General features: G+C 40.6%; 1 protein-coding gene across 1 annotated transcript in view; it reads left to right on the forward strand.

Annotated features, from left to right (window-relative positions):
* cnksr2a (connector enhancer of kinase suppressor of Ras 2a) overlaps positions 1 to 25554 on the forward strand; it is a 50209-nt gene extending 24655 nt beyond the window's left edge. The window contains exons 4-24 of the mRNA XM_029457382.1: positions 14 to 101; positions 472 to 513; positions 2126 to 2245; positions 3183 to 3242; positions 3568 to 3636; positions 5060 to 5206; positions 6474 to 6586; positions 6687 to 6841; positions 7097 to 7186; positions 10095 to 10309; positions 11950 to 12001; positions 15153 to 15328; positions 16492 to 16565; positions 16689 to 16760; positions 17615 to 17682; positions 17769 to 17866; positions 18420 to 18638; positions 19341 to 19482; positions 19963 to 20187; positions 20856 to 21043; positions 22992 to 25554. Coding sequence (XP_029313242.1) covers positions 14 to 101; positions 472 to 513; positions 2126 to 2245; positions 3183 to 3242; positions 3568 to 3636; positions 5060 to 5206; positions 6474 to 6586; positions 6687 to 6841; positions 7097 to 7186; positions 10095 to 10309; positions 11950 to 12001; positions 15153 to 15328; positions 16492 to 16565; positions 16689 to 16760; positions 17615 to 17682; positions 17769 to 17866; positions 18420 to 18638; positions 19341 to 19482; positions 19963 to 20187; positions 20856 to 21043; positions 22992 to 23189 — 2611 coding nt within the window. The 3' untranslated portion in view covers positions 23190 to 25554. The remainder of the gene's footprint in view (positions 1 to 13; positions 102 to 471; positions 514 to 2125; positions 2246 to 3182; positions 3243 to 3567; positions 3637 to 5059; positions 5207 to 6473; positions 6587 to 6686; positions 6842 to 7096; positions 7187 to 10094; positions 10310 to 11949; positions 12002 to 15152; positions 15329 to 16491; positions 16566 to 16688; positions 16761 to 17614; positions 17683 to 17768; positions 17867 to 18419; positions 18639 to 19340; positions 19483 to 19962; positions 20188 to 20855; positions 21044 to 22991) is intronic.
* The last annotated feature ends 1269 nt before the right edge of the window (positions 25555 to 26823 follow it).

Here is a 26823-nt window from a genome sequence, read left to right on the forward strand (position 1 = left end):
CTGTTCCTTCCAGGTCTCCCTTTGCTGCAGTGGCAGACTACTCAGTAACCCGAAATAATGTCATTCAGCTCTGCCTGGAGCTCACCACCATTGTACAGCAGGTGTGTGTAATTGTTTGTGTGTGTGTTTTGAAGGCTGATAGCTCTTGGTTGTCATAGAATGGTGTGTGTGTGTGTGGGTGTGATGCAGCATCCTCAGACTATCTGCATCCTCGAGCAAGACTCCATTCTTTGCTATTTACGTCCTTACAGTCTGTCGTTTGTATGACTGATGTGTGTGTAAATAAAGATAACAGTGTGTGTTTGTGTGGGCATGTTTTTTTTTCTTTCTACAAGGGTCTAGAGTGTGCAGGTGTAGGGTTCAGAAATGTGAGGCCCAGACAGTATACAGAGCAGTTAGATGGTGTGTTTTTGAGCGTTTGCAAGACAGGGTGTTCTACTCGCGCTACATTAAATTCTGCTTTTCCCCCAGGACTGTACGGTGTTTGAGACGGAGAACAAAATCCTTCATGTGGTGAGTCCTGCTTCCTCAGCCAGCTGTCTCCTATTTGCTCTGTGTGGATGTGTAGTGTCCTCTTTTTTTTTATTTTTAACGTCTCACATTGCCTCATTCTATACTCCACAAACACAGAAAGTCAAGCTCCAGCTGGATCTTGTATTTTAGTACATTTCAAAAGGTACATTTTGTAGTATTTTAAATCAATAGTTTGACATTTTGGGGAAATAGTGTTTTCACTTTCTTGCCGAGAGTCAGATGAGAAGATCGATGTCATTAAATATGAACCTGCAGCCAAGAGGTGATTAGCTTAGCTTAGCATGAAGCCGGAGAAACAACTACCCTGTCCAAAGTTAAAGAACACACACATAACAGCAAGACACAGTCACTTCCTGGAAGCTTGACTTCCACCAAAGCCTGCTTGTTAATGTGTGAGGATGCTCCTCCGTTTACAAGCTAATGCATTTCTGAGATTGCATTTCGGCCAATGCGTTCCACCTCTTTTGCTCTCCACACAGACTGTTTGCCTGCATTCAAACAACAATTCCAATGCCAAAATATTGTCCCGTTGCCTACAAATTCTTAATATGAATGCAGATCTGTTTATAAAGATTAGCTGCCTCTTGGCTCGAGCTCGGTACTTAGTGCTGCATTCACACACTATGGGCAGAATGGGAAGAAAAGGAAAACCTCCTGATATTGCGACTTGGCAACATTAACACACTGCTAGCCTTCTAGTCACTCATTTCAATCTCCAAAATTATTGCAGTGTTACATATTTGGAGCGGGATATATAATTGAGGCTTAAGGGACACACATGAGGGTGGTATTGATCTTCTCATCGAATTATTGGCAAGATAGCAAATAAACACATTAACCAAGATGTTAATTTCTTTAGAGGGTTTGTTCAATCAAATTACAAAAAACCCATTTCCTCACATGCCTCAAGTGGTGTTTAGCTGTGCAGTTAGTTTTGGTTTTATTTGACTAGGTTTTAGTCCCTGTCCACATTCAGGATATGGAAAATGTATTCATGACTGCTGAAATATATAAAGATAGGAAGAAGAAAAAAAATCAATTGGTGACACTCAAAAATCCAATATATCATGAAGCTTATATCTTGAGATGACTGTCAATATCACAGGAAGCTTTATGCCGTTTGTAAATGTTTTTTTTAAGTTTGGGAGACACTGCTGTGGATTTTCTATAAAATACGCTGTCAGCTGTTTTTAGTCTACCTACTTTCTACCGGGGAAATGGTCCCTGAAACTGTCGACAGCAGGTTGTGTAGAGTCTTTTGTTTGCTTAACATGTCAATGCTGTTGGGACCACAAATTAAATTCACCTGCATTATATTTGTGTGGAGGCAGATATCTGAAAACACTGGAGAAGTGAAACCAAAAGTGTCACAATAGCTAAATTGAGGCAAGTGAGAAAACATGTTCATTTATTGTCATTTAATAAACTGATCCTTAAAAAGTAATAAACCGTCACTGTGTTAATACCGGCAGCTTCTAATTCTGAGCCATTGTTTTTAGATTAGAAAGGAAAACACCACTGCTGAACCTGTTTTATAAAAGCTCTGTGTGCTGCTACTTGTCCTCTCTCAGTTTCTTCTTCTTCTCTGTAGTGCAAGACTCTGTCGGAGGTGTGTGAGCACATTGTGTGCGTGTCATCCGACCCGCTTGTTTCTCAGTCAGCCCACCTCGAACTGGTTCACCTCACCAACATCAAATCCTCGGAAGGCCTGGTAAGTGTGTGTGTGTGTGTGTGTGTGTGTGTGTGTGTGTGTCTGTGTGTCTGTGTGTCTGTGTGTCTGTTAATAACACTGTGTGTACAATGGCACGATTCTGAATGGTAATTGTATGATAAGGAACCTATTACCTTTTTTTTAATTATGTTTTTATTCCAGCTTTTTCTGTAGACATGTTAAAAATGTGATAACATGTCTATTAGTAGGGTATGCAATAACACATTAGCCAGAATATACTCTTTATGGAGTAATATGGAGGTCAAACCCTGTGTTCTCGGCTCTGGAATACAGGAAATGTTCAAACATGTGTTTTATTCACATCCAAACATGATGCAGTTATGGCAGATTCTCCACAACTGGTGAAATACTATAAGAACAACATCTGTTGTAAACATAAAACCAACAAACCAAATAATAAGAACCAACATGAGTTGTGGATTGGTAATATATAGTTAAATATTAATATGATATCATTCTTTTTAAAACACCATTGAATGTATTTTTTGCATAAACTGCTTTTACAAGTTGAGAGACAGTATCTGGTAGAAATGATAGCCTGTTCCAATATGGATCTGGTTTACAGTTGGCAAAAATATATAGATTTGCTAACAAACCTTTACTGTTTCCTCAAAGAGCAATATGAAACATAAAGCAACTTCTAATGTTCAGCCAACTTTGGCTGTCGCTGGTTATAACGACGCTACATTAGCTGCAGCTATTTAATGCTAATTCAGTAAAGTTTGACTGTTCTCTTTTTATGGTTGAAAGATACACCTCATAACATCTGATTAAGGGATTTTAAAGGATTCAGATTTTATAAGTGGATTCGATACTGGATTTGAATTTGGTTAAATGCTATCAAACCCCATCCCTAATCAGAATTAGAAAAGTGCAATACTTCACCTACTGAGCTAAACCTCCCTCTGTCCATCAGGGAATGTACATCAAATCCACCTACGACGGCCTCCATGTGATCACAGGAACTACTGAAGGGGTAAGAGCCTTAGAATCACACTTTCACACATTCACGTACTAAACTACAGCAGTTTGCTTTATCCCTGACATAAACACAATTCTTTCCACAAACACAAATTAATTGGATTTCCCACCACACCAGGGGGTTGTAGTGTATAGAAAACCGATTCTTACTCAAAATATCTACATTTATTTCCATAATAGTGCATCAGATTCCACAGGGATGGCTTTGCAAGGCTTTCCCTCTGTTATATTACAGCGCGTTGAACTTGCCCACACTGGTATGCAGAGATCAATAAACTTGGATCGATTCACAGTCGTCTGTTTGTCTTCTGTGTCTGTAGTCTCCAGCTGACCGCTGTAAGAAGATCCATGCAGGAGATGAAGTCATTCAAGTCAATCATCAGACAGTGGTGGGTTTATTGTTGTGTGTGTGTGTGTGTGTATGTGTGTGTGTGTGTGTGTGTGTGTGTGTGTGTGTGTGTGTGTGTGTGTGTGGGGAGGAGGGGGGGATTAGATTATAGATGTGTGTATGTATGTAATTAACATAAAGAGTGAATATAAATATATTACCTGGATATGATTAAATGGACCATTCGTTCTTCTTTTTTAACTATGTATATCCACATTTATATTTCTCAAATGATCGTAATAATATGATTTAATGATGTCTGTTTTTACAGATATTGCAGATGTACACAAATATTTAAAGCTGCTCTAATCAACACTGTGATTCAGCTAAACAAATCGCCTGTACACTACTTGCTCAGCACACAATGGCAGACAGACAAAGTTAGCGAACTAGCATAGTGGAGCAGCTAAAGAGCCGGATGGATGGATGGATGGATGGATGGATGGATGGATGGATGGATGGATGGATGGATGGATGGATGGATGGATGGATGGATGGATATTTTATTGATCCTGAGGGAAATTTAGGCATCCAGTAGCTTAAAATACATATGACATTACACACTCCCCCCCTCCATTAAAAGTAAGAAAAAATAAGCGATAAAGGCTGTACATTATAAATAATTACAAAAATACAGCGTAACATTGACCACTGTTTTTGGTTTATGGTTTGAAATGTTTGCAAAAAAATCAGTTATTGCAGGTTACATATCATCAAAAAAGATTAATATCAACAGTACCTTTTACAGTAAGAGTTTAACAGCAAGGTTACATTGTTATCTAGCGTTCTGCATCTGGATAAACCCCTTGAGACCTTTGTTTCACTTCACCTGGATTATAAGACCTGTCAATCAAAACAGGAGATAACCCTAAACCCTAACCCTTTTACACGCTGCAATTAGTATAATCAGATCCCCCAACCTTCCTTGCACCTCTTACATTTTTATCAGATCTCAGGTCAATCTGGTAAATTCAATTAAGATAGTGTGTTTGCCTTAATTAGAAATGATCTCTCTCCATAAGGCACGCATGACTAACCGATCAAAGAGAAAGAGACGTGAACAACAAGAACAATAAAGTTCTGGTGACCTTATAATACCCTTTTTTGTTTTTTTGTGGACGTTTTTTGTTCATAAATGTCCGATATCAAGTGTTGGCATGGTTTAGTGAAAACAGTGGCTAAAAGAGAAGAGATATATGATAAGATGCATTTGTTTTCAAAATGGGGGCAGGTTACATCACATGGAAGCTCTATAGATAGACTCACCACCTCCACACCCACTTTGCACAGAAGGCTCAACAAGCAAGATCCAATCACGACATGGATAGCATTCAAACTACAGGCTGAATATAAATAAATGCTTTAATTATTGTTCATTATCCAGATAATGATAACCGGAAGCTTTGACCCTCTCCTGTCCACAGGTGGGCTGGCAGTTACGTAACCTGGTCGGCTCGCTGAGGGCTGATAAAGGCGTCGTGTCCCTGACGCTGAAGAAGCGTCCACAGAGCACGCTCAGCTCCGCCCCTGCTCTGCTGAAAAACATGCGCTGGAAACCCCTAGCACTGCAGGTGGGATGAGCTCTACCTTATATAGACTTTATTAAAGCACTGCACTGGCCCACATAACTCCCCATAGCGTTCCCACTCCCTGTACGACTTGCAGCCAAAGCGTGTAATTAGGTCAGAATACTGTGGCTCAGCAGGGTTTTGTTTGACAGGTGAATAAATGGTAAGGGAAAATTGATGGCATCCTCCAACCATATTCCCAGTGCGCCCGCAATTTTTGAAATGTATCTCTCTAATTAACACTAATTATCTACACAATCAGGAGGAAACACAAAGGAAAACAGTTTTGCTTTGCTTTGCATCACTGTATTGTATTGTGTGACCACTTAAGTCTTAATTAATTTATTCTTCAACAAATGTGTTTGTTTGTTCAGTCACGTTGTTGCACCAAACAGATTTTCATAGGGAGGTGGATGCTAGCAACAGTTTTTGCTGCGTTTGCCGTAGCAAATTTGTAGAATATAAATTGGGGGACAAGGTTTCTTCTTGGTGTACTCACCAAATTGCTGAGATCTAGGGACAGAAAAACAAGTGGTCAGGTTGTAAACAAGCCAACAGTTTATTTTAAACCACTTTATTAGGAGGTAAAACCGAGAGTGAGCCCGAAATGTCTGAAATGAGCAAGAACTGAATACAATTGAAGCAGGGGAAGTTGGTCTGTAAACTGTGAGGGAGGTTTCTACGGAACAATTTGGCTGATGTAATTGATCTAACCCAAGGGTTTAGTTTAAAACCCTTTTGATTGCCTGACTGCTGGTGTTTTTTGCCCCATCAGATGTATTTTTAATGACGTCGCCACAATCTTATCAATGTTATTCTTGTACCTAATTGGCAGCAAACTCTCCAAAGGTTTAGCGGCTCAGGTAGCCATCTGCCACTGTGGTAATTTGCTATTTCGACAGCCGAGGCCGGAGGCATTATGTCAGGTTGTTTTTCTGTCCGTCCCAATCTCGTGAAGGCGATCTTATCACACGCCTGAAGGGAATTACTTCTACTGTTCACGTATACTTCAGGATGAACTGATTAGACATCAGTGTTCAAAGGTCAGGAACGCATAGAGGGAACTTTTGTTAATTTAGCAAGAAGGTCCACTTGGACTCAAGAATGGAGTGATTAGAATGTGGGGGTTAAAGGTCTTGCTGCTCATTTATTATCTGAATCATCCCTTAAATGTACTAATTCATTGGCATCCAAGGCATTATGTCAACAAAAGTGTAAAGAAAATAGAAGAATGAATATTCCTTACCATATCCTCTTTTGGTTTCTGCAGCCAACCAGAAGCCCAGGCAGCAGTTCCGCCACACCCTCAGGCACACCCACAAAGAGCTCCGCCATCCAGGACCTTTACATCCCCCCTCCACCTGCTGAGCCTTACATACCCAGGTACAGTGTTTTTCAATGAAAGTAAAACTGGTGACAGCAAAGAGGAGCTTTGACTTTGTACAATTGTGTGCCGGTAAATCCGCCTCTGCTGTTGCCTTAGAGATGAGACAGGAGCCTTGCCTGGAGATGAGGCATCTCGTAACCACGGTGGAGTCAGCGTTGCTAAGCGCTCTGAGTCACCAAACTCTTTCCTGGATCAAGAGTCTCACCGGCAAGAAGAGGAAGAGCCCGTGTACTGCACCACACCTACCTATGGTACGCTCTAGTGATGAGAAAAAAAAGATTGAGTTCAATTTCATTGTGCTGAATTGAGCCACTTTAAAAAACAATCATGAGGTTGGATATCCACCTGGCAGCCCGAGGCGCTGGATAAAAAGTTTTAGAAAGTGATGCAGCTCTATATACGTTGTTTATGAAATAAATAAAAGTTTGCAAGAATCCTAGTATCACATACCATAATATAAACACTCTAAGGACAATATTAAGTTTTGTAATTGTGTTTACTTGTAGGCAGGCTGAGGCCCATCTCCATGCCTGTGGAGTGTAACTGGGTGGGCGACTATGAAGATCCAGCCAAGCTTAACAGAGAAAGCCGCAGAGGTGAGTGCCGGCGTGTGGAGTGCAATATGTGTGTGTGCTCCTGAAGAGCCTGTTAGATTCAGTTAAATGTTCCCGTCTCTCTGTATTACGAAGAGATCAGTGTGTGCGTGGAGATCAATGCGCCTCCATCTCTTTCCTCTAATTCTCTCTGTGATTAGCATCACAGAGAATGAAATAAGCGGATGAGAAGGGAACGATGGAAAAAAGGAAAGGTAGACAGTTGGTTCAAAGGCAGAGAAAATGAAAGGCAGCCATGAAGGGAGAAAGAATAAAAGAGAGGAAGAGAGACAGGTGGAGGAGGTGGAGGAGGAGGGAGAAACGGCAACAACAAAAAAGACTATTCTCCCTGACCTCCACCTGAATCACTCACGCAGTTGCCATGGCGACGCTGACAGCAGCTCTTCTCGGTGTCTCACTTTCCTCTGGCCGCTGCCTAGCAACCAGGGGAGGACAGGGTGGGAACTGTGAAGAGAGAGAGAGAGAAGTAGTGAGACCTGAGTTTTATTCCCCGGTGGGAGTGTTGAAGAGGAAGTTGGTCGGAAAAAAAAGATGGAAGAGACTTACAGTCGGTGAACCAGAACAAATTCAATAAACACTCAAGTCACATTTACTCACACATGCATGGACATGTTTTCTCGCAGCACAATTTTGTCCCCGAAACGATAACACCTTGTGGGAAATATAGATCCACCTAGTGTAGCTCAAAGAATCATTGACCCTTCATTAGACTTTGTACTATACTACATTTTGACACTAGTCGTTCCAAGCAACCAATGACTTTCTGACAGGCAACAATTTGTGGTTGAAAGCCTCTTTAGAAGCAAGAGCGAGTGTACCTAACTATACCGACAGTTGATGTTATGTATCTAGCAACTGGTCCCAGTTTATGCATCTGATGTATAAGCATACATTCGGAAGATTAACCGGAGATGTTTCAATAACCCGGAACGTTAACTTTCACCGGTTAATTATCTTTTAGAGAAACTGATGTTTATCTTTGTGACCCGAATGTATGCTTTGTGCATGAGAGGCGCAAACTGACCGTGTGTGCGTTGAGTGTGCGTTGAGTATGCGTTGAGTGTGCGTTGAGTGTGCCCATGTTTCACAAACAAAGGTTTCTCACCAAAACACATTGTGTAACCTGAAGGCCTGACAAATGTGTTCATGTGCATTTCCTTGCCCATGAAGTATTCTATATTGCACATTGTTTACATCCATGTTTACTTGCTTGCCGTCTTCTTCTTCGTCGCGTTTGTTGTCGCTTTGCTACGTTTGTTGGCATGTTACCACTAGCGACTGGCAGTAAGTTGAATAGGCTTGTGGGCCAATAGTATAAAGACGTTGGTATCACATGGTATCTCTATGTCATCAACGATCAAGAGTCTTAGTGGTTGCCAAAAAACGGGAAAAATGGCTGAGGTAGACATTGAGCTCCCGTATTCACTCGGGTATCAATCCCAAGTGCTCAGTGACGAAAGGGTGAACAAGACCAGGGTGAACATTTGTTCTACTTCTTGCTTGTTGGAGTCAGCTGTAGTAGTTTCAAGGGCTCAGAAGCCACGCCAAGGTGGCCACTTTTCTTCTTAAACAGTAAGCTAACTGGGAATCTACACTGACGCTGTCCATGAAATATGCAGGTTGTGCGTGGAACTTGCAACCACAGTACGTGAACGCAATGAAACGGGGAGTGGGAGTAAGCCATCTAGTGGCTGAATGTTATCAATGCACCTTTAACTTTAATATCTTTAGTTAGTTTAGTTAGCCTTAATTCAAATCAAAACACCATAATGTTGTAGAGAATGCTCACATGATTGTCGTATGCTTTGTTTCGGAAGCCAACGACAAATTATCTTTGAAAAAATTTTCAGATATGAACAATTATCGCACGTTTTGTCACTAGATTCTTTGGTAAACAATACTAATCAGCCTGATGGGTACGCAAAAACATAAAACGTAGAGAGGAAATGGTGCATTTTCCAGTTCAGATTTGATAACATCTGATGGCTTTGCAGATTTTTATACTGTGTTCTGACATTCAGAAAATAACGTTTTACCTCAGTAATGATGCGTGATTAAAGGTCAACATCTGAATCTTTGAGTGGTTTGACCTTTTGACAACTGTGCTTTGTTTATATATAATTAATGTAGTTTATTGAACTGACTGAGACTCCTGATCGGCAGCACCGATAAAGAACATATGACCTCATAAAGAAAAGAAGATCAATACACATGCTGTGCATAATATTTGTTTTGGTTACCTGAGAAGAACATATCCATTTGCAACTAATGAATGTGAGCGTCGTTATCTGTAGCGAGAGTTAACAATAACACACTGTATTTTACGGCCGGCGTGGCAGTGCAATGTAAGGAGAGGAGGCATCAGCAACTGTCTATCCACTTCCCGCCTCCAAAAAGTATCAAAAATCAAGAAATGCTCCGTCGCAAGGATGCTTTTCAGCTCACGGATACTGTTCTGCGGGCTCGTATCACATGCACGCAGATGGAATTTTAAAATAATTAGTGTAATTGGGAAACTTGAGCTACAGCTAAAGGTTTAAACTCATAGAAATGGAAATGTGTATTTGAATTTGTCATATTTGACATTTGGTTATTCGGGCATCTAGTAAGGATGCCACCTGGGCGCCTCCCTAGGGAGGTGTTCCAGGCACGTCCAGCTGGGAGGAGACCCCGGGGAAGACCCAGGACTCAGTGGAGAGATTATATCTCCTCACTGGGAACGCCTCGGGATCCCCCAGTCGGAGCTGGCGGATGTGGCCCGGAGAAGGGAAGTTTGGGGTTCCTTACTGGAGCTGCTGCCCCCACGACCCGACCCCGGATAAGCGGTAGACGATGGATGGATATTTGACATTTGGTTATTGTGTGCTGATTTGATTGGATGATTTCACAGAAGCGACACTGATGCGTTACGTGGGACTGTCTGGTGTGGAAGAGAGGACCAGCTCTGACGACTACTCCTGCCACACGGCTCGCCCTGGCAAACGGACCAATGACACGGCCAAACGCGCCAAGAGGCGGAGCCACCACAGTCAAAGCCCCTCCCACTATGTCCTCCAAACAAATCAGAGAGAATCTCCACCGAGAGATCCGGCCTCCATTTATCACGTGAGTCACTTGTTTTCTTTTCCATAACAATTGTATTTTATTTACATCAGCAAGGCCAAGGACCGTCAGCTGACACTGTTTGATTGTATGAATTGAAACTTACAATGTAAATCTTTAACACATGTAGCACACAACAAGAGACTACGTATACTAACTCTAGTATTACATTTTGAATATCTGTCTGGGTGGTTTCAATCATTGTGGCTAACTTGGACAAGTCAAGACCAATGTCATTGGCTACACTCTAAGACAACATGTTATCTCTCACACAGAAACTTCAAAATGGCATTATGTCGTTGCATAATGTGGATCAAACAAGGTTATGAAATTTCCCCTCAGTTACCTCCTTAAAGGAAAAGCTAATGTAATGTGGTAACACTCTTCCTCTTGTTTTGAAACAGCCAGGACTCAAAGATTTGAGAAAAATATTTGATCTTTTAACCCTGATAAAAGATGCTGTAGTGAACTGTGATCTAAGTGAATGCTGACTCGTTATTACCCCCTTGTCACTTCCATGACATCCGTCTGCCCTGCTCGTCCGTCTGAGCGTAGGTCCAGACAGTCCATTTGGCCGGCGGTGACCTTATACGTCTTGACAGCATCTCTTTGGAAATTAAATGTGTTTCCATGTGCGTGTGTGTTTACAGTGTGCATGAATGCTGCTATGGCAGATGGCGTGTCAGTGGGTGTGGGCGGGACCATGTCATCTGTCTTGCTGAGCGTGGGGCTGTGAATGGCCAAGCTCCAGGCTCTGACATGTGTAACATTGTGACATCAGAGCTGTTCTGGTGCATCCATCTGACCTGTCGAGAGAGGTCACATCTCAAATATGCTGGCCAGAGTTTCATGTTCAAAAATGTAAACACACAGACATGAAACACGTATTCTTATATTCAATGTGATTTACACTTTCTGAGCATTTCCATTATCTCCAACGTCCATCACTTATAAATGACTGTAAACCTGCTTAGAAATCAAAGTAAAAAGAGGCTCTTCCCTGAGAATCATCACGTTTGTTAAGTGTTTTTTAGTGTCAAAGTAACCCAATGATAGTCGTCTGTACATCTATGGGTACAGTACAAACAGGAACTGTTAATGGCTAATTGCAGACTTTTAATGCGTCATGTAATGGTGCCAATTTAGCAAAATGTGAACAAATGCATGCTAAAAAAACAGGGCTCAGGTTGTAGCCAATAGCTACAGTGCCTACGGACCTTAAAAACCCCTATTATAGATGTTTGTCCTTCATGTTTTGCTTACTGAAATGTTCTGTTCAATCCCTAAGGCCCCTTAGCTCTATTTTCTCTCATTTCCTCTGTCACCTGGATGTCCTATTGTGCTACCCCTCCCTTCCTGTCTCTTTGTTCTATGTTAAGAGGTGTGAGAGTTGCTCAACTCCTCCATGAGGTCGACTTTTTCACCCTAACATGAGTTCATGTCTGTGTGAGACGGAGAGATAAAGAGGGAAAGAGAGTTTTCCTTTGTATTCAAGTGTCTCCTTCTTCCTCTCCTCCTCGCTCGCTATGATCTGTCATCTTTTATATTCCAGGATTCTTTGCAGTAAACAAAGGCCACTGATGCATCCTGACAGCCTGCACTCTCCCCATCTCACCCTCCCTCTTCTTCTCTCCTTTCCTCAGACATACCAACAGTCCTCCTCTCTGCAGTCAAAGAACAGGAAGAAGAATAAAGGTAAGCAGAGAAGCCACCTGTTCGGTTTCCTTTTTTTATTCTGAGCTGCCTTAGCAATCCAACACTCATTCACGCTCTTGTGGACACCGAGCTAATAGACTTTGTACAAAAATGGGAGAGTAGCTTCTGCTTGAGTTGAACCAATTATCCTAGAAACACTTTATTTTACCGGTCTGTAATTTGCTAATAATTCCTTTATAGTACTAATTATAGGCAACATTCTGAGTCTTTAATAGGTTGAACTGTGTTTTTAAGCAGAACCAGAATCTGCTACAACAGGCTACATATTAACACAAATGGATGTCCTTTTGATATTATTGGAAACTTAATTCTTCATCGTGTGCTTGTCTGTAGACAAATTCCCCATCCAGACGTCATTTTAGACAAATATTCTGCTTTGCATAATAATTTGAGTCTGATATGGTTAGTCCAGAATTTATTGATATACAAATACTGCTCATTTCGTCACAGCAGAATGCAAGTAGTCTCCCACTTCAATGAAAAGACAACATTAATATTGTGCAGCTGACCAGATAAAAAGACTCATATAGCAAACTAATTAAACATCACTATTTAGAAATGGTCCATTAAACACAGCATCAATCTTTCATTACACACGGAGCTATATTACCAACCCCTAGACCTTAATTACTATTAATTAATCTGGTGAGATACAAATAAAAACTTCACTGACCGCAGCGATCTATGTCCCACAAGTTGGCAATTTATTATTCAAATTATTAACCTCTTACTTATTAAAGCTGGGGTAGGGAGTTTTTCTGGAAAGTGCAAAAAAGAAACTGCCAGAAACACAACCCTCCTCTCTGTCCTCAGCCCCTCCCACCAGACACTCCAAATGCACGCGCTGCATGCAGTAATCTGTAGGTATAATTATTATTCATTTCAATCAGTCGATCGTAATTGTGATCCTGATTATATAGAGAATTACCGTCCTGATTTTCTTTGCAAACCTTTGGGCCTGAGATGACATACTGTGATGTGAGGCTCTAGCTAACAACATAGTTAGCATGCAGTGAGCCTTTGGCTACAGTTAGCAGACGGCTTTATTATGAGCAACATTTTCTCTCCACCTCTAAAACGCTTTGCCAATATTAACATGTTTTATTGAATTTATTGTCTCTCTTTTTTGGGTTGCTTTGCAGTGTTGCCAGTTTTCACTACACGTGCCAAAAATAATTCACAATAACGATATCATCGCGATATTTATAGAAAAAAAAAGCTATTTAAATTCATCTTAAAATTTTTTATTGTGCATTTTGTCTGTTTTTTAGCTAATTAATTACCATAAACATACAGGTAGAGAGAGCCTTTAAATGTAACTGTACAACAGTTACTAATGGATCGTGAGATTCAAAAGGTGCTGGATTATTTACATGATATTATCATGTGTGTTATAAACATGATATCCATATTTTAAATTTTAAATACCACAGTTATCTTTAATAATATTGCGACAGAGCGTGTATCTGCATTTGTAGAACAGCCAATAGGAATGCCCTCTCTCTGTCACATAAAAAAGAGCCATGAGATGCAGAAGACCATTTGAAAAGTTAATATGAATTTTGACGCCACAAAAAAATGCCTACCCCAGCTTTAAGTCTACACAACATAATCAATTCATTGGCTGGAAACATTTTCTTTATCGCATTTGGGTGCTGAGACCGCTGCATTTGCATTTTTAGCACGTCGTGCTCATTTCTCACGAGTCCAGACTGGACTGCAGGCGAGGCATCGTTCCATCTCTTTGCTATAAACTGTATACTCAGTCCAGATAAAAACACAATGATTCAGCATCTCTACTGTAAAGATGAAATCTACACGTGCTTTGGTCACATTTCTTTGTAAAGCATTTGTGATTTTATATATATATATATTTACAGTATATAATTGTAAGATCAATTCTTTCATTTCTTGTTTTCGCTTTTTAGTTTTATTTCCTAAAACAAATGGAATCAAGGTTCAGATAATTGGTATCTGCTATCTAATATTTGTTTATGAAAATGTTAAATCCTTCTGCTTCCTTCTGTATAGATGATTGTACTCCCTATTTGTCTTCTCTCCAACTTTCTGCTATCAGTTTCTTTGCCTCTATGACCAAAGCTTTTTTTTTCTCTTTCTTTCACCACACTAACAAGGATCAACATGTTGGAAGTGATTTTCTTTCACTTGTTTCACCATCCGCCATCGCGAGAAGCTTTGAAAGCTTTTGCTCCATCTGCACTTGTTCACGCAACAGCTTTGTTTGTTTACTGCAATTACACCACAGTTTGAAAATGAATGTTATGTGAATGATTTATTATTTCGTTTTTTTAGTTGCTCTGTGTAGCACCCAAATCAAACAAATAATGAAATATTATGTTACTTCTTTTGTCCCATGACTGAGACAATTCTTTTTTTTTTTTTAAATGAACAAGTCGAACAAGATGATGGTCTCAGGCTGTGAGGCTGTTGCACAGAAAATTAATTGAAAATAAAAGGCACTTTTGCACATTTTCAGGGAATCAGAAAGATGTTGTTACCTTGAGATTGCGTTTAGCTATGAAAGGCGCTTTACAAATAAAATGTATTATTATTATATAACTTACTAATTAGTTAGAGTCTCTCTAACCTTTTCACACTACGTGTTTGAGGTTTAGTTTCCTTTTGTGCTAGAGAGTTGTTTCCTTAAGCGATACACTGTACGCTGCACTTTCCATTGCTGCAGAAATAAATGGAATATTGAACTGCATTCCCCTTTTAATGTCTTAAGAATTTTGATACAGCACAGTTAACGTTTCCTGGCAGCCCTCAACTGGGAGCCAAGTTTCCCTGGTAAGCTCTAATGAGGAGCCAGTTGTGAAAAAGGCTTTTATACCAGAAACAAAAGGCATTTCTTTTATGAAACACCTCTTACCTTACTGCAGTGCAGCAGCATTCTGTCAAATCCAGAGACTGAACTGTTGCCAAGAATTATTGCGACATTAGGATGTGGCATTTTATGAATGTTATTATTCACACTACTATGAAAGAGTGAGTACTTACAAGCACCTTTTGAATGAATTACAAGCTTTCTTGCTTTCAACTCTTGCTTCTTTCCAGTTTTCTGATTTATATTCTCCTTGTCTGTCATGTTTCCTCTGTGTTGTTCCAGGGCGAAGTTTGGCCTCTCTGAGTCGGAGGCGTGTTTCCTGCAAGGCGCTGGGCAGAGCAGACTGTGAGGGTTGGCTGTGGAGAAAGAGAGATGCAAAGGGTTACTTTTCTCACAAATGGAAGAAGTACTGGTTTGTTCTGAAGGACAACTGCCTGTACTGGTACATCAATGAGGAGGTACGTTTTTATATTCAGTCCTCTCCTTTTCCCGCCTTTTTTTATTGACACTATTTTTATATTTCATTGTTTTTTCAGTATCTCAAACAAAGACGCGATCAATTTTCATAATCTCGGAGTTCTGCTTTTTGTAACTTAATAGGGTTGGATGGAAGTTTTTAAAATGGCTCTGTGACGAAGACAAAGGGGGAGAACACTGTGCAGAAGCTACCCCGAAGTCAAGCTCTGTGCGAGTACATTAAAGCTACAGGATCAGTCAGTGAGAGTGGGAAAAAGAGATTTCAGGCAGATTTCATCTTAAAATGTGTGTATTTAGTATAAATAAGTCATGTCTTTGAAAAGTTTCAATGTCGAACTTCATGGTTTTTAGCCATGTTAGCGGCCTCAGCTATACTTTGTGTTTAGTGCTAATTAGCAAATGTCATGCTAACACACTAAGAGAGTTAGCATTTAAGCATTTAGCTCAAATCGCCGAGCAGCTGCTGTCTATGGTATATACAGCCTCACACATGTAAGCAAACCCGAGTGAAGGTTGAAGGTATTTATGGATCCCACTACTTGAGATTAGAGGATTGACCTTGAGGGTTTAGGATCACGATAGCTCATTGTTCAGGGCATTGGACCTGCCAAGAAAAGTAGAAGCGTGTTTAAGTGGTATCACTTGATTTTAATCCCATTACTGATCTTGGCAAGAAACCTCCTTAGCTGGTTGAGGTCAGTGCCATTGGTTGAGATTAGGCATTGACCTAGAATGGTTAAGGTTAGGATAAGGCATCAGGCAGCGAGTCTCGCGGGAAGTCTTTGCAAGTTTTCGCAAATGTAGGGTTACCGTTGAGACACGCCGGCTGTTCCTGCCAGTTACTTTCTGTGTTTACATTCGGTCAGATTCAGAGGCAATGCTTTGAAATGTTTTGTGTAAAAGTCATGTTTGTTTGGAAAGAGGTAGGAGGCTCATGCACCTTGTTTTGAGCAAGTCCTCGTTTCCCTGAATCTCTACAGGGTAGGTGGCGGGTGCAAAGTTAGCATGACTTATAGAGCTACAATAACCACATTTATGGGAAATAAACCAGATTTAAAGAAACTCCTTTAACATTTTCCTTAACTCCCACTTCCCACTAGCTTATTATTTATCTTTCTCTTGATATCTTTCATTTATCTTTCAGGATGAGAAGGCAGAGGGTTTTGTCAGTCTTCCAGAGTTTAAGATCGACCGTGCAAGTGAATGTCGCAAGAAGTAGTAAGTGCACAATAAAAACTATTGCATATTTATGTTTTTACTCCATGTGCAGTTCACATGCTGTTCATGTATAACTTGTTTTTCTGCAAAAATAACCAATTTAGTTCCCCCATGTCTTTCTAGTGCTTTCAAAGCATGTCACCCCAAGGTCAAGAGTTTCTACTTTGCAGCAGATGGAGTGGATGACATGAACAGGTAAAGCAGCATGTGCCAAACACGGAAGAAGGTTATGCAGAAGGGCAATTTCCCTGCTGGGTGTTATGAGCGCAGCTTCTTGTTTAATATCCCCAAAGCACTAAACAAATATGTTTTTCACTTGATGATAAAAAGAAGGCCTGTTTTGTCTGTGATGTGTATGAAAAATATTTCCATAGAGGCTCCAGACTCAACCTGTTAAGAGGCTCTCCGAAACTGTGCTGCAATTTACATAAAAGGATTTTATTAAAAGATCTGATATACACAATTTCACTCGTTTCTATTGAGTTTCAAAATGAAAATAATAAAGGATTCTACAACATTCCTGTAATAGGGTGAATATTCTAATCATTGTGAGAGAAATAAGTCTCCAAAACTTTTGTAAATGACTTATTAAGGATCATTTTGGGAAATGCGCTCATTCAATTTCTTGCTGAGAGTTAGATAAGAAGAAGCAGCCAGTTATCTTAGCATAAAGACTGGAAGCAGGGAGAAACAGCTAGCCGGGGTAAACACCACAATTAGTTATTTTCTACCCTTTTTAGATGGATTAAACAAACAAGATATAACTTTAATTATCTTTAGAGGTGCTGATGGGTGGATTTTGTTATATTTGGACAAAGCCAGTCTAGCTATAGCTCCCCCTGTTTCCAGTGTGTATGCTAAGCTAAGCTAACCATTTCCTGGCTTCAGGCTTGGCAGATATGAGTGCTATTAATCGTGTCATCTACTGTAACTCTCAACGAGAAAGCAAATAAGCACATTTCCCAAAATGTCAAACTTCTTTAAAATATCTTTGTGATATTATACTATAAATCAGTTCACTGCAGCTGGGTGTTCCTCCCTTCCGTTAGATGGCTGAGTCGTCTCAACATGGCCGCCGTGGGCTACGCCGAACGAGAGAGGATACGCCAAGAACAGGGTGAGGGTTCATTCAGATACGATTAGGTATGTAGATGGGTGGATAGATGGTGTTTCTGACTCTGTGTGTGTGTGGGTTTCCGGCAGATTACTGGAGTGAGAGTGAACATGAGGATGACACCACCTCCAGCCCCAAACAGGACAGTCCCCCACCTCCATATGATACCTACCCACGGCCTCCATCAGTGAGTCACACACACACACACACACACACACACACACATGCACGACTGTATTACACACTCATATAAAGTGCATGCTGTACTTGAAGGCAAAACTCACGCTCGGTGCTCCTCCCCAGCCCTTTTTAACAGTTCAAAGTTAGTGCCAATTTCGCCTACAAGGAGTGGTGGAGCTAAATTTGGTATAATTGATGTTATAATTCACCCTTGCGCTGCTTTGCTCCACATTTAATGTCTTGTTTGTTTTTTTAAACTAGTATCAAATGGAAAAACTACAGCTTTTACAACAAATAATCAGAGCCACCACACCCACAAGATAATACCATTTGAAATCCTTGTTATAAAGAGCGTTTGGTTTTTGCCTTTTTCTAAAAACACTAATTTCCACTCATGTCCAAACATCTCATTACTTCTTCTTTGTCTTTCTTGTCTCTTACTTTCTCTCATGTACTTATTCAATCATCAACCAGCCTCCTCATCAGATGAAATCCTTTTTTCAAGTGTGTCATTACGATTGAATGAGACACATTTTAACTCTTTCCTCTCCGTCTGTCAGATGAGTGCCTATATGGAAGGCCGGACCACTCGACTGTCTTCCACAGAGACTTGTCGTTCTCGCTCTTCCCAGGAGGACTTCCTCTGCGGCGAGCCCCCCGGGGTGGCTGCAGAGCCGCAGTACCACCCTGGTTCTCTAGGGGGAGGCACTACACACAGTGGGAGGAAACCAGGGGGCAGCTGCAGCAGCGACATGCAGTACAGATGTGATCCTGTAGAGGTGTGTGTCAGTGTATCAAAAGCAAGATAACTTAACAACTAATATTTTGTTTGTCCCCCTTTTCCTTTTCCCTAGTGCCCCCATTTTCTTTTTTGGCTCTGTGTGAGTTTTATGGCTAAAATGTGACAAAATGTAATGTCATAATGTAATTGGCACAAAACGAGCTGATTCATCCTACCAGCAGGGACTCTTGACTTTAATTACCTTAGAAATCATTCTAATGGCTTTTGTTCGTGACAAAATGTCCATTTTTAGACCCATTGCTAGCAAGGCTCTGAGGGCAAAGTCTCAGTATGTTGTCTGTTCCTCCAACACGTCTGGACTGTTACATTTATTTCTTACTGGGGAAAGCTGTTTTTAAAATGTATGCACATTAAACACAAGTATGCAGTTTAAAGCTACCAGACTCTTAACTTTAACTTGTTTCGCCCTCTTGCACTGGATTGTTTGCTGTTTATCACTTCCTAGCGTCCATATTCAAATAGAATACATAGTCAGCAATGTTTGCACTTACACTACATAAATAATAAAGTTGCAACATTACTATTGGATAATGCTAGTCCAAGAGTAACCATGATCCACTGGGAACACATTTTTTTTAGACTCAATAGATCAGTAGGAAAACTCTCCATGAAGCATATTACACATACAATCATGAATAACTTTAATTACTGATTGTCTACCTGTCACTGTTTCCTGCAGTACCGATCCAGTCCCGCAGGAGGAAGCAGTGAGACGGGGTCCCCGGGCCGCTCTTCCTCATCTCAGAGACGCTCCTGGCAGGACCTGATTGAGACACCGTTGACTGAGGCCGGACTGCACTACCTACAAACTGGACCACTAGGTAACACACGAATACACCAGATGCTTCATGAATCCAACCAGCCGATGACTCAATTTTAGATAAAATGCTCAAATTGATATCATTATAGGCTGACAGAGCCCTAGCTTGTGCCTCTCATGAGATACTATTATATTCAGGTTACAAAGCCGAGGATCCGTGCATTGTGCGGGTTTGTCATCACTGCACTACTTTTGCAGTTTGTGTGATTGGTGGTCTTCCTCCAAAGAGGGCATCGCTCCATTGACAATATAACTGACACAACATTTGTCTAAAAACATTGTGTTTGTCATTTTTTGCACCAAATGTATCAATAAAACAGTTGCTGGAGAAGGTTTGTATTGGATAATGAATAATATGTTGTTGTTTCTTTATTAATATATTGTTTAATACATGTCTGGTTTGAGTTCTACTCGTACATATGTTTTATGTGTGTACAGAACTTGAGTGACTTTTTGTTATTTTCTTGTCTTTACGTTACAGAGGACGCTGTCTTTGCTGAGCCTAGTCCGGTTGTTGGGACTATGATGGCCGGAGCCGTGTACACTCTTCCTGCACAGAGGAATGTCCCGTTGCCCATGGCGATGACGAGGCTGATTCCTATGGCAACCCAGGGAGGGAAACCCCGCAGCTTCACACTGCCACGAGACAGCAACCTACACACACTCCTCACGCCCCCTGCGAAAGAAGAACAGCAAACACACAACGGTGAGTTTAATCAGGAACACACGTGCACTGTAGAACAAGTGGACACATACAGGAAGAATGGGAATACATGGAGCTTAGTATCGTGTGTGTGGATGGATGTCAGGTAAAAGCAGAAAAGCAAGACATTTTCTTAAGGTGAGGACGTTGACGTCAGTACATGTCCCAGAAATAAAGACGCTCTCAGGCACACACATTTCCATTCAAATCATCAGTATTGAGTAACACACTCTCCAGTAATACACTGATTTAATGAGGCTAATGAGAGAATGGTGCTCTGGTTGCCAAGGTGAGCCCTGCGGCGTACAGAAGAAAAAGTGCCAAACTAAAATAGTAAACAATTAAATATAATAACCATGTGAATTCTCATTTAATGAGTTGAGCAGAGGAAATAAAACTGCCAAAGTGGAGAGGACATCCCTGAGGCTGAATGGAAAAAGAAAGGAGGCCTTTATCGTCATTGATAATTAATAATTCAAGTCATTACATTGTGTCGTAGAAGGATTTTGTGTGCTGCTGTCCTCCAGTGGTTGTTCTGAGATATAGCTGAATCTAATCAGATTGACAGCTCTTTAGCTTCAAATCATGTGAGAACAGTGAAAGGAAGAGCAAAGGAGGGTTTAAATCCTCATTAAGTGTGTGATTCTGTCTTTGTCTCTGGCTGTGTGAAGGCGGCAGCGAGGGTGCGTCCCTGGGCGACCTGTTCCGTGCGTGTGAGCAGGGCGGGGTGTGTCCACTGGGTCGCGGGTCGGACGCAAAAGGTCAATCAGAGTGCAGGCAGTCCTTCCTCCGACGGGCCGCCGACCCTCAGCTCAACGATCGCCTGCACCGCCTCCGAATACTGACCTCCACGCTGAAGGTTGGTTCACACACAAAGACACATGCGCAGGAAATATATCGGCATAAATGTGAACACACAAACACACATTAAAAAAGCTGGTACACTAAGGTAAGAAAAAAAAAGCATTTTCAGATGCTTTTATGTGACGATTTGAATGATTGTTTTATTGCAAATTAAAACCACAGCAAACACTTGTTGAGCAGCTACTTTGTCAGATATATAACAGAAGATCAACCCGTGTGTCCATTTACAGTGCAGCCAAACAAACGCATTGTTTTAATAAAGAAGACGACCAAAATGTAATTACAACCACGATCTGAGGGAGCACCTGCCGCTCTCTTTATCTAACAGCTCACTGTGGCTGTTCCCTCGTGTTGCGTTGCCTCCTGCATTATTAAAACTGATCAGTTGTCAAAGAATGCTTAAAATGACGGTTATCTTCTTTTGTGCAAGTATTTTCCGATGAAATATTCCTGTCAGGACCAATCCTTCGACGACTACTTTGCGTTTTCTGTGCGTGCTTCATTTATAAAAAAAAGAAAAAAAGAAATAAAAAAAGCCAGCCTTGTCTTGAAGACTTTTTATGTGAAGAGCAGCAGTAGGACATGTTTGCTTTGCTTTAACAGTTAATTCAGCTCTGAGTTGTCTGGAGGAGACAGCGAAGCTTTCATTAATGACATAAAAATAAAGATGTAATGGAGTACGTGATGCATTCTGCGTGTGAAGTCTTCAGCACATGAACTACCGATGAAACCGACACAAACATCTTTAGCTGTAATATATGTGTGTGATTTTCTGACCCTGATGTACACATATGCACACATCTATATACACACTGTCTCTGTCTTGTTAGTTTGCCGTCAACTGTCCCAGTCTGTCTGCTCGGTTTGGTTTGATAGCTTTGTCAAGCAGACATCTGTGGCTTTATGCTATATGAAGTGGTCATGCTTCTGGGCTGGGTGCCTGTGAATGGCTCTTTTTCTGTGGCTGTGTTTCTTTTTGTCTCTATAGAGTTTGTATCTTTGTTGTTTCCTCCGTGTACGTGGGCGAGGATGGTTGGCGAGGGCTTTTGGGGGGGCTTTGTCGCTTGTGCGTGTAGCTACAGTAGTTTTTTTTTTATCGAAGGGTCTGCGGCTCTGGTAGCCCTTGTCTGCTGATGCAGGTTGGGTGGAGCAGCTTACATGTGTGTTCACTGTCTGGCGTCTCTTAAAGGAGTACACCAGGTTTTGTGCCTCTGTCAAATAATGAGAGCATCCAGTAGACACCAAAGTCATCCATGTGTCCCTGGTAGACCCTAAACTTCTGCCTGCAAGGTATCAGGTTGTGCTTGTGTGTTCAGGCAGCAGCGACTGAGCCACAGTGGTTGCTGTGGAAACAACAGAGGCATATTTTCTCTGTATCTTTTATGTGCCACACTTGAACCGAAGATACAATCTAGTAGTGTAGCTCGGTGCATTGACTCAAGTAAAGTACAAGTACCTCAGATCTCTAGTCAAGCACAGTACTGCACTTGTACTTTACTTTACACTTTACTTCACTACAGCTTTAGTTACTTAACAAGTTATACATTGTACATACAATACAATATGACATTGTGTCATATTAAACTACCCAACAGTATGTTTAAATGCAGCTTGAATAATTAATCAGAAAATTAACTGGCAACTATTTTGATAATCCCAACCCTAATGATTAATCATAATTAACCCTTTATGAAGGTTTCCCAACTTCACATTTAGCATTAGACTAGATATAGTGGTTAAATTCTCCAGAAAAAAATAATCTAGCAAGAACAAATGGATGGTCTTGGTGTAACGAATTTGAGTTCTCCCGAAAACCTAGTGTATCCCGTTAATTGTGTGTCTTGCTTCACGTGTGTCTGCATTTCTAAGTTAAGTGGTTCAAATTATAAAACAAAAAAAAGTGATTCCTACCCCCTTCCTGTGTTTCTGCATCCCCCCCATAGGACAGGGAGGGGGAGCTAGCACTGATTGACAGGCTGTTGGCCAATCCCCAGCTGTCGTCGGCAGAGTTCCAGGAGTGGAAAAGAGCCTATCAGGAGCTGTTCTCTCAGGAGCCAGACTCGACCGCTGAATCAGACCCCGGCCCGCCCCTCACCCCCTCACTCTCTCACACACACTCCTACATCGAGACCCACGTCTGACCAGTAAAACACACACACACACACACACACACACACACACACACACACAAGTTGCTCCTGATTCTGGAAAGAGTTGAACAAACAGCAGCGGACGTTTTGATGCATCAGGGTTACGATCAGTGATGGACTTTGTCAAAAGAGGAGAGTAGGGACAACGTGACTCCACATCCCGATAAGCTTTCAGCAGCCGCAGTGTACAAGTGCAACATGACAGCTTTCTGAGGAGACGCCTGCGTGGCCCTCATGTCACATCAATCTACGATCTGATTGGTTATGCCACTCCAAGCTGGCTCTGGACAGACGATAATCCGATTCTTAAGTATTACATGTTAGCTTTTGTGCTCTTTAAATACTTACTTTGGACAACTTTCATCAGTTTGTTCCTCCTGATATTGGACAGAGAACAGAATAGTATCTTCATGAGCCACCATTCACAGTATTTCACCGTGCTTGTCGTGCTGTGTTATAGTTATACCGACTACACAGTGTCTCATGAACAGTCTAATCGCCACAGAGTGACATACATTGTATTCTATCAAGCCTTATACTTGGTGTCTATGAAGATGGTTTCTGCACAGTGAGTGTTACAACAGAGAACAATTTGCACAGGTCTTTTTTAGATCAATAGTCTCAGTTTCTAGCTAGTTTTAGAGACTTTTGTTTGTGGTGGTTTGGTAGAATTACGTACTGTACTTTGCTGGGCTGGACCTGAAGCATGCACACTCGAGAGCCTCCTGGAATATGAACCATTCAAAGGAAAAGTCCACCCTAATAACACTTTTAACACTGCTTTCAAACAGCAAGTGATTTTTTTTTTTTGACATGCTGTCACTTTATTTCCCCCGTCAGTATCATTTTACCTCCAAGTCGTGTTTAATCTGTCATGCTTTTCATTTAGTTTGACATCAGCTGGCTGTATTAGAGCTCATTAATTAAATTCTCGGCCTATATATTTCCTTAAAATCATATCACTTTGACAGAAACATGAAACATCTTGAGTTAGATATTGTAATGCATGGCATTTCATTATTATTCTGTTATGTCTTTGTTTAAAATGATCTCTTAATACCTAAATAAAGATATTGTATTGTCTTTGAAATTCCCCAATCCCATGATATCTCATATTTTAGTAAATCTGTTTTATAAGAATACTGATAAAGAGTTCTTTCTGTCCATAATAGGGGCAAAAAGATCCATTCTTAAAGTAATGTCAGCGTCAGAGAAGGACAAAATCCACAGTCCTTGTTCTGTGTAAAATTCTAAAATGCAAAAATGCCATTTTGTACTAAACAGAGTGTAACTTTAGTAATAAATGTAAAAAGAAATACCAGTTTGATTTGTCTAATTTAGATTGCAGAAGCTGCTTATTAGCTCATAATGCAATGTACATAACATGTCCTTTAACAAAGGGTATGTTGAGGTAAAATGATCCTGCACTCTAACAGTTTGAATCTCCCTGTGGTCGTCATAAGAATCTCAATCTGGCGTTTGCTTGATATGCAGATTATATTACATTATTTGATTTTAAAAGGCACCACTGGAGTGCAAACAACATGTTAAGGCATTGTACGCACAGGAAATACCTTCCAAGGGAAAAAGACTGCATTCTTGCTATTTGCTTCTGGACCTGTTTTTATTTTTCCTTTTTTATTATCCCTGGCTTTAACAGGCAACCTCACTTTAACACTTGAAATACGGTCACCATGACAGCTACAAGTATACGAGTCAACAACAAGTGGAAGGGAAATTACAAAATAACTCCTGAAACTTTCTTTACATCCCGGATTGATTGTATTTTATATAACGGTGTAAAAGTTTTCTAAAGGTGGATTTTTCCTCAGAGACCATATGGATCCCTGTATCATGCATGCCACATAGAGAATATGAGGAAATGTTTGCATAGGAATTGAACATATGGAGCTAATAAAAAGTATATTAGTTTGTTATTTGTACGCTGCCGCCAAATGACTCAAAACTATGAAAGCAATCGTAAATGCAAATGCACAAAGACATGCACACACGCCAATAAACACAAACATACACAGACAGTTTGAATGCTCTTTCTACGCTGCTGCACGTGGTTGGTTGTAGTAGCATGTCTTTGTTGTAGATAAACACAATATTCCTTTTCTGTGTTTGTGTTTGAAATCTCTAGATACAGTAGGTCTCTCTGTATAGAGTGCAAACTAAGTGTCTTGGATAGTGTTCTCTGATTCTATCAGGGTTTTTTTTTTTTTTTTTTGGACAGTTGAGTGAAGATTGTTTAGTGTTCAATCTATAAATGATGGTAAAATTACAGTATTTATTTATAATTCTACATGTTCTGTCGGCGGAAGAGTGGATCAATAAAGTGTGGTCATTTGGATGAGGGTGTATTTGTGGTTTGTTTTCGCTTCGCTGGACAGTGAGAAGGAAAGGGGGCTGACGCGACGACGAGCACCGGTAACAGCTGCTGTACCGTCTCTGTCAACAAGTGGAGAGAGAGAGAGTCCACGACAAACCAACAGAGATCTTTTGCTTTAGAAACTCAAGTCTGCTCCTTCTCCCAATTGACCAATTCTAATCCCTGCCAATCTGTCAATGAACGACTCTGCTGCAGTACGACTATAATGATAACAGCACAGTTTATGCTGAACATTCTGTTACTATAGCAACTACTACTGACACAGTTCTAGAACAGTCTGTTTCGATCATGCTCGATGGTGAATTAATATATTTCATTATCATTGTTTTTTTGTTGCTTACAGATTTTTCACTGGTTCATGATTTATTTTTAAATCTGAATTTAGAATGACTTCATGATGATTACCCATTGCAATGTTTAATTGTACAATGCTGCAAACATCTACATTCAACTGAAAAGTCCTCACACCCACGACTTGAATAGAGCATACTTTAAATTGCAGGTATATATGAATTTGTACCTGTGCACATTTGAGCACATCTTCTCATATATATTTGTATTGACAATAATCACCACAGAGGTAAAATCTCTCAAACATGTTTTTGCAGACAGTGTGTATTCAGATTGAATGGAAGTAAGCACAATGTTCATTAATAATGAATTCCAGCAGGTTACCGAGCTATAATGCTTTTTCTACTCTCCATCGCTTTTCAGTGCAGATGGAAAACAAGAACGAAAAAGGTCACTCGATATGCCCGGTTTGCTTCTTTTCCTATATCTATCTTAAAGAAAACTTAATTATTCACTACTTATTATTCAATTATTCCTGTACATTAGCTGCCCACTGCTCCTAGTACTAGACTCCTGGTACTAGGATGGGTTAAAAGCAGAGAACAAATTGTCACTGTGTGTGCTGTGTGCTCTGCATGTGTGACCATTAAAAAGAGGGTTTCATCCCTCCCATTCTAATTCTAATTCTACTAGTAAATAAACAGGAATGTCACAAGCATCAAACTTTGAACTTTCCATAAAATATTCCGCTAAGCTTTGCTGTTGTTTTTATTTCAAAGATGTCGTCCTCCACCTTCATCCCCTTATCTCCTGTTTTGACTTCTTCGCTAGTCCCTCTTGTGTGGTGACAGCCTCCTCCGCAGCCTGGCTCAACCTCCTCCTGAAATCTCATTTGTTCAGGAATTACCTTCCCTCTCACTAAATCTCTTTACCCCTCCT

This window comes from Cottoperca gobio, chromosome 20 (assembly GCF_900634415.1).
Source record: "Cottoperca gobio chromosome 20, fCotGob3.1, whole genome shotgun sequence".
Lineage (NCBI taxonomy): Eukaryota > Metazoa > Chordata > Actinopteri > Perciformes > Bovichtidae > Cottoperca > Cottoperca gobio.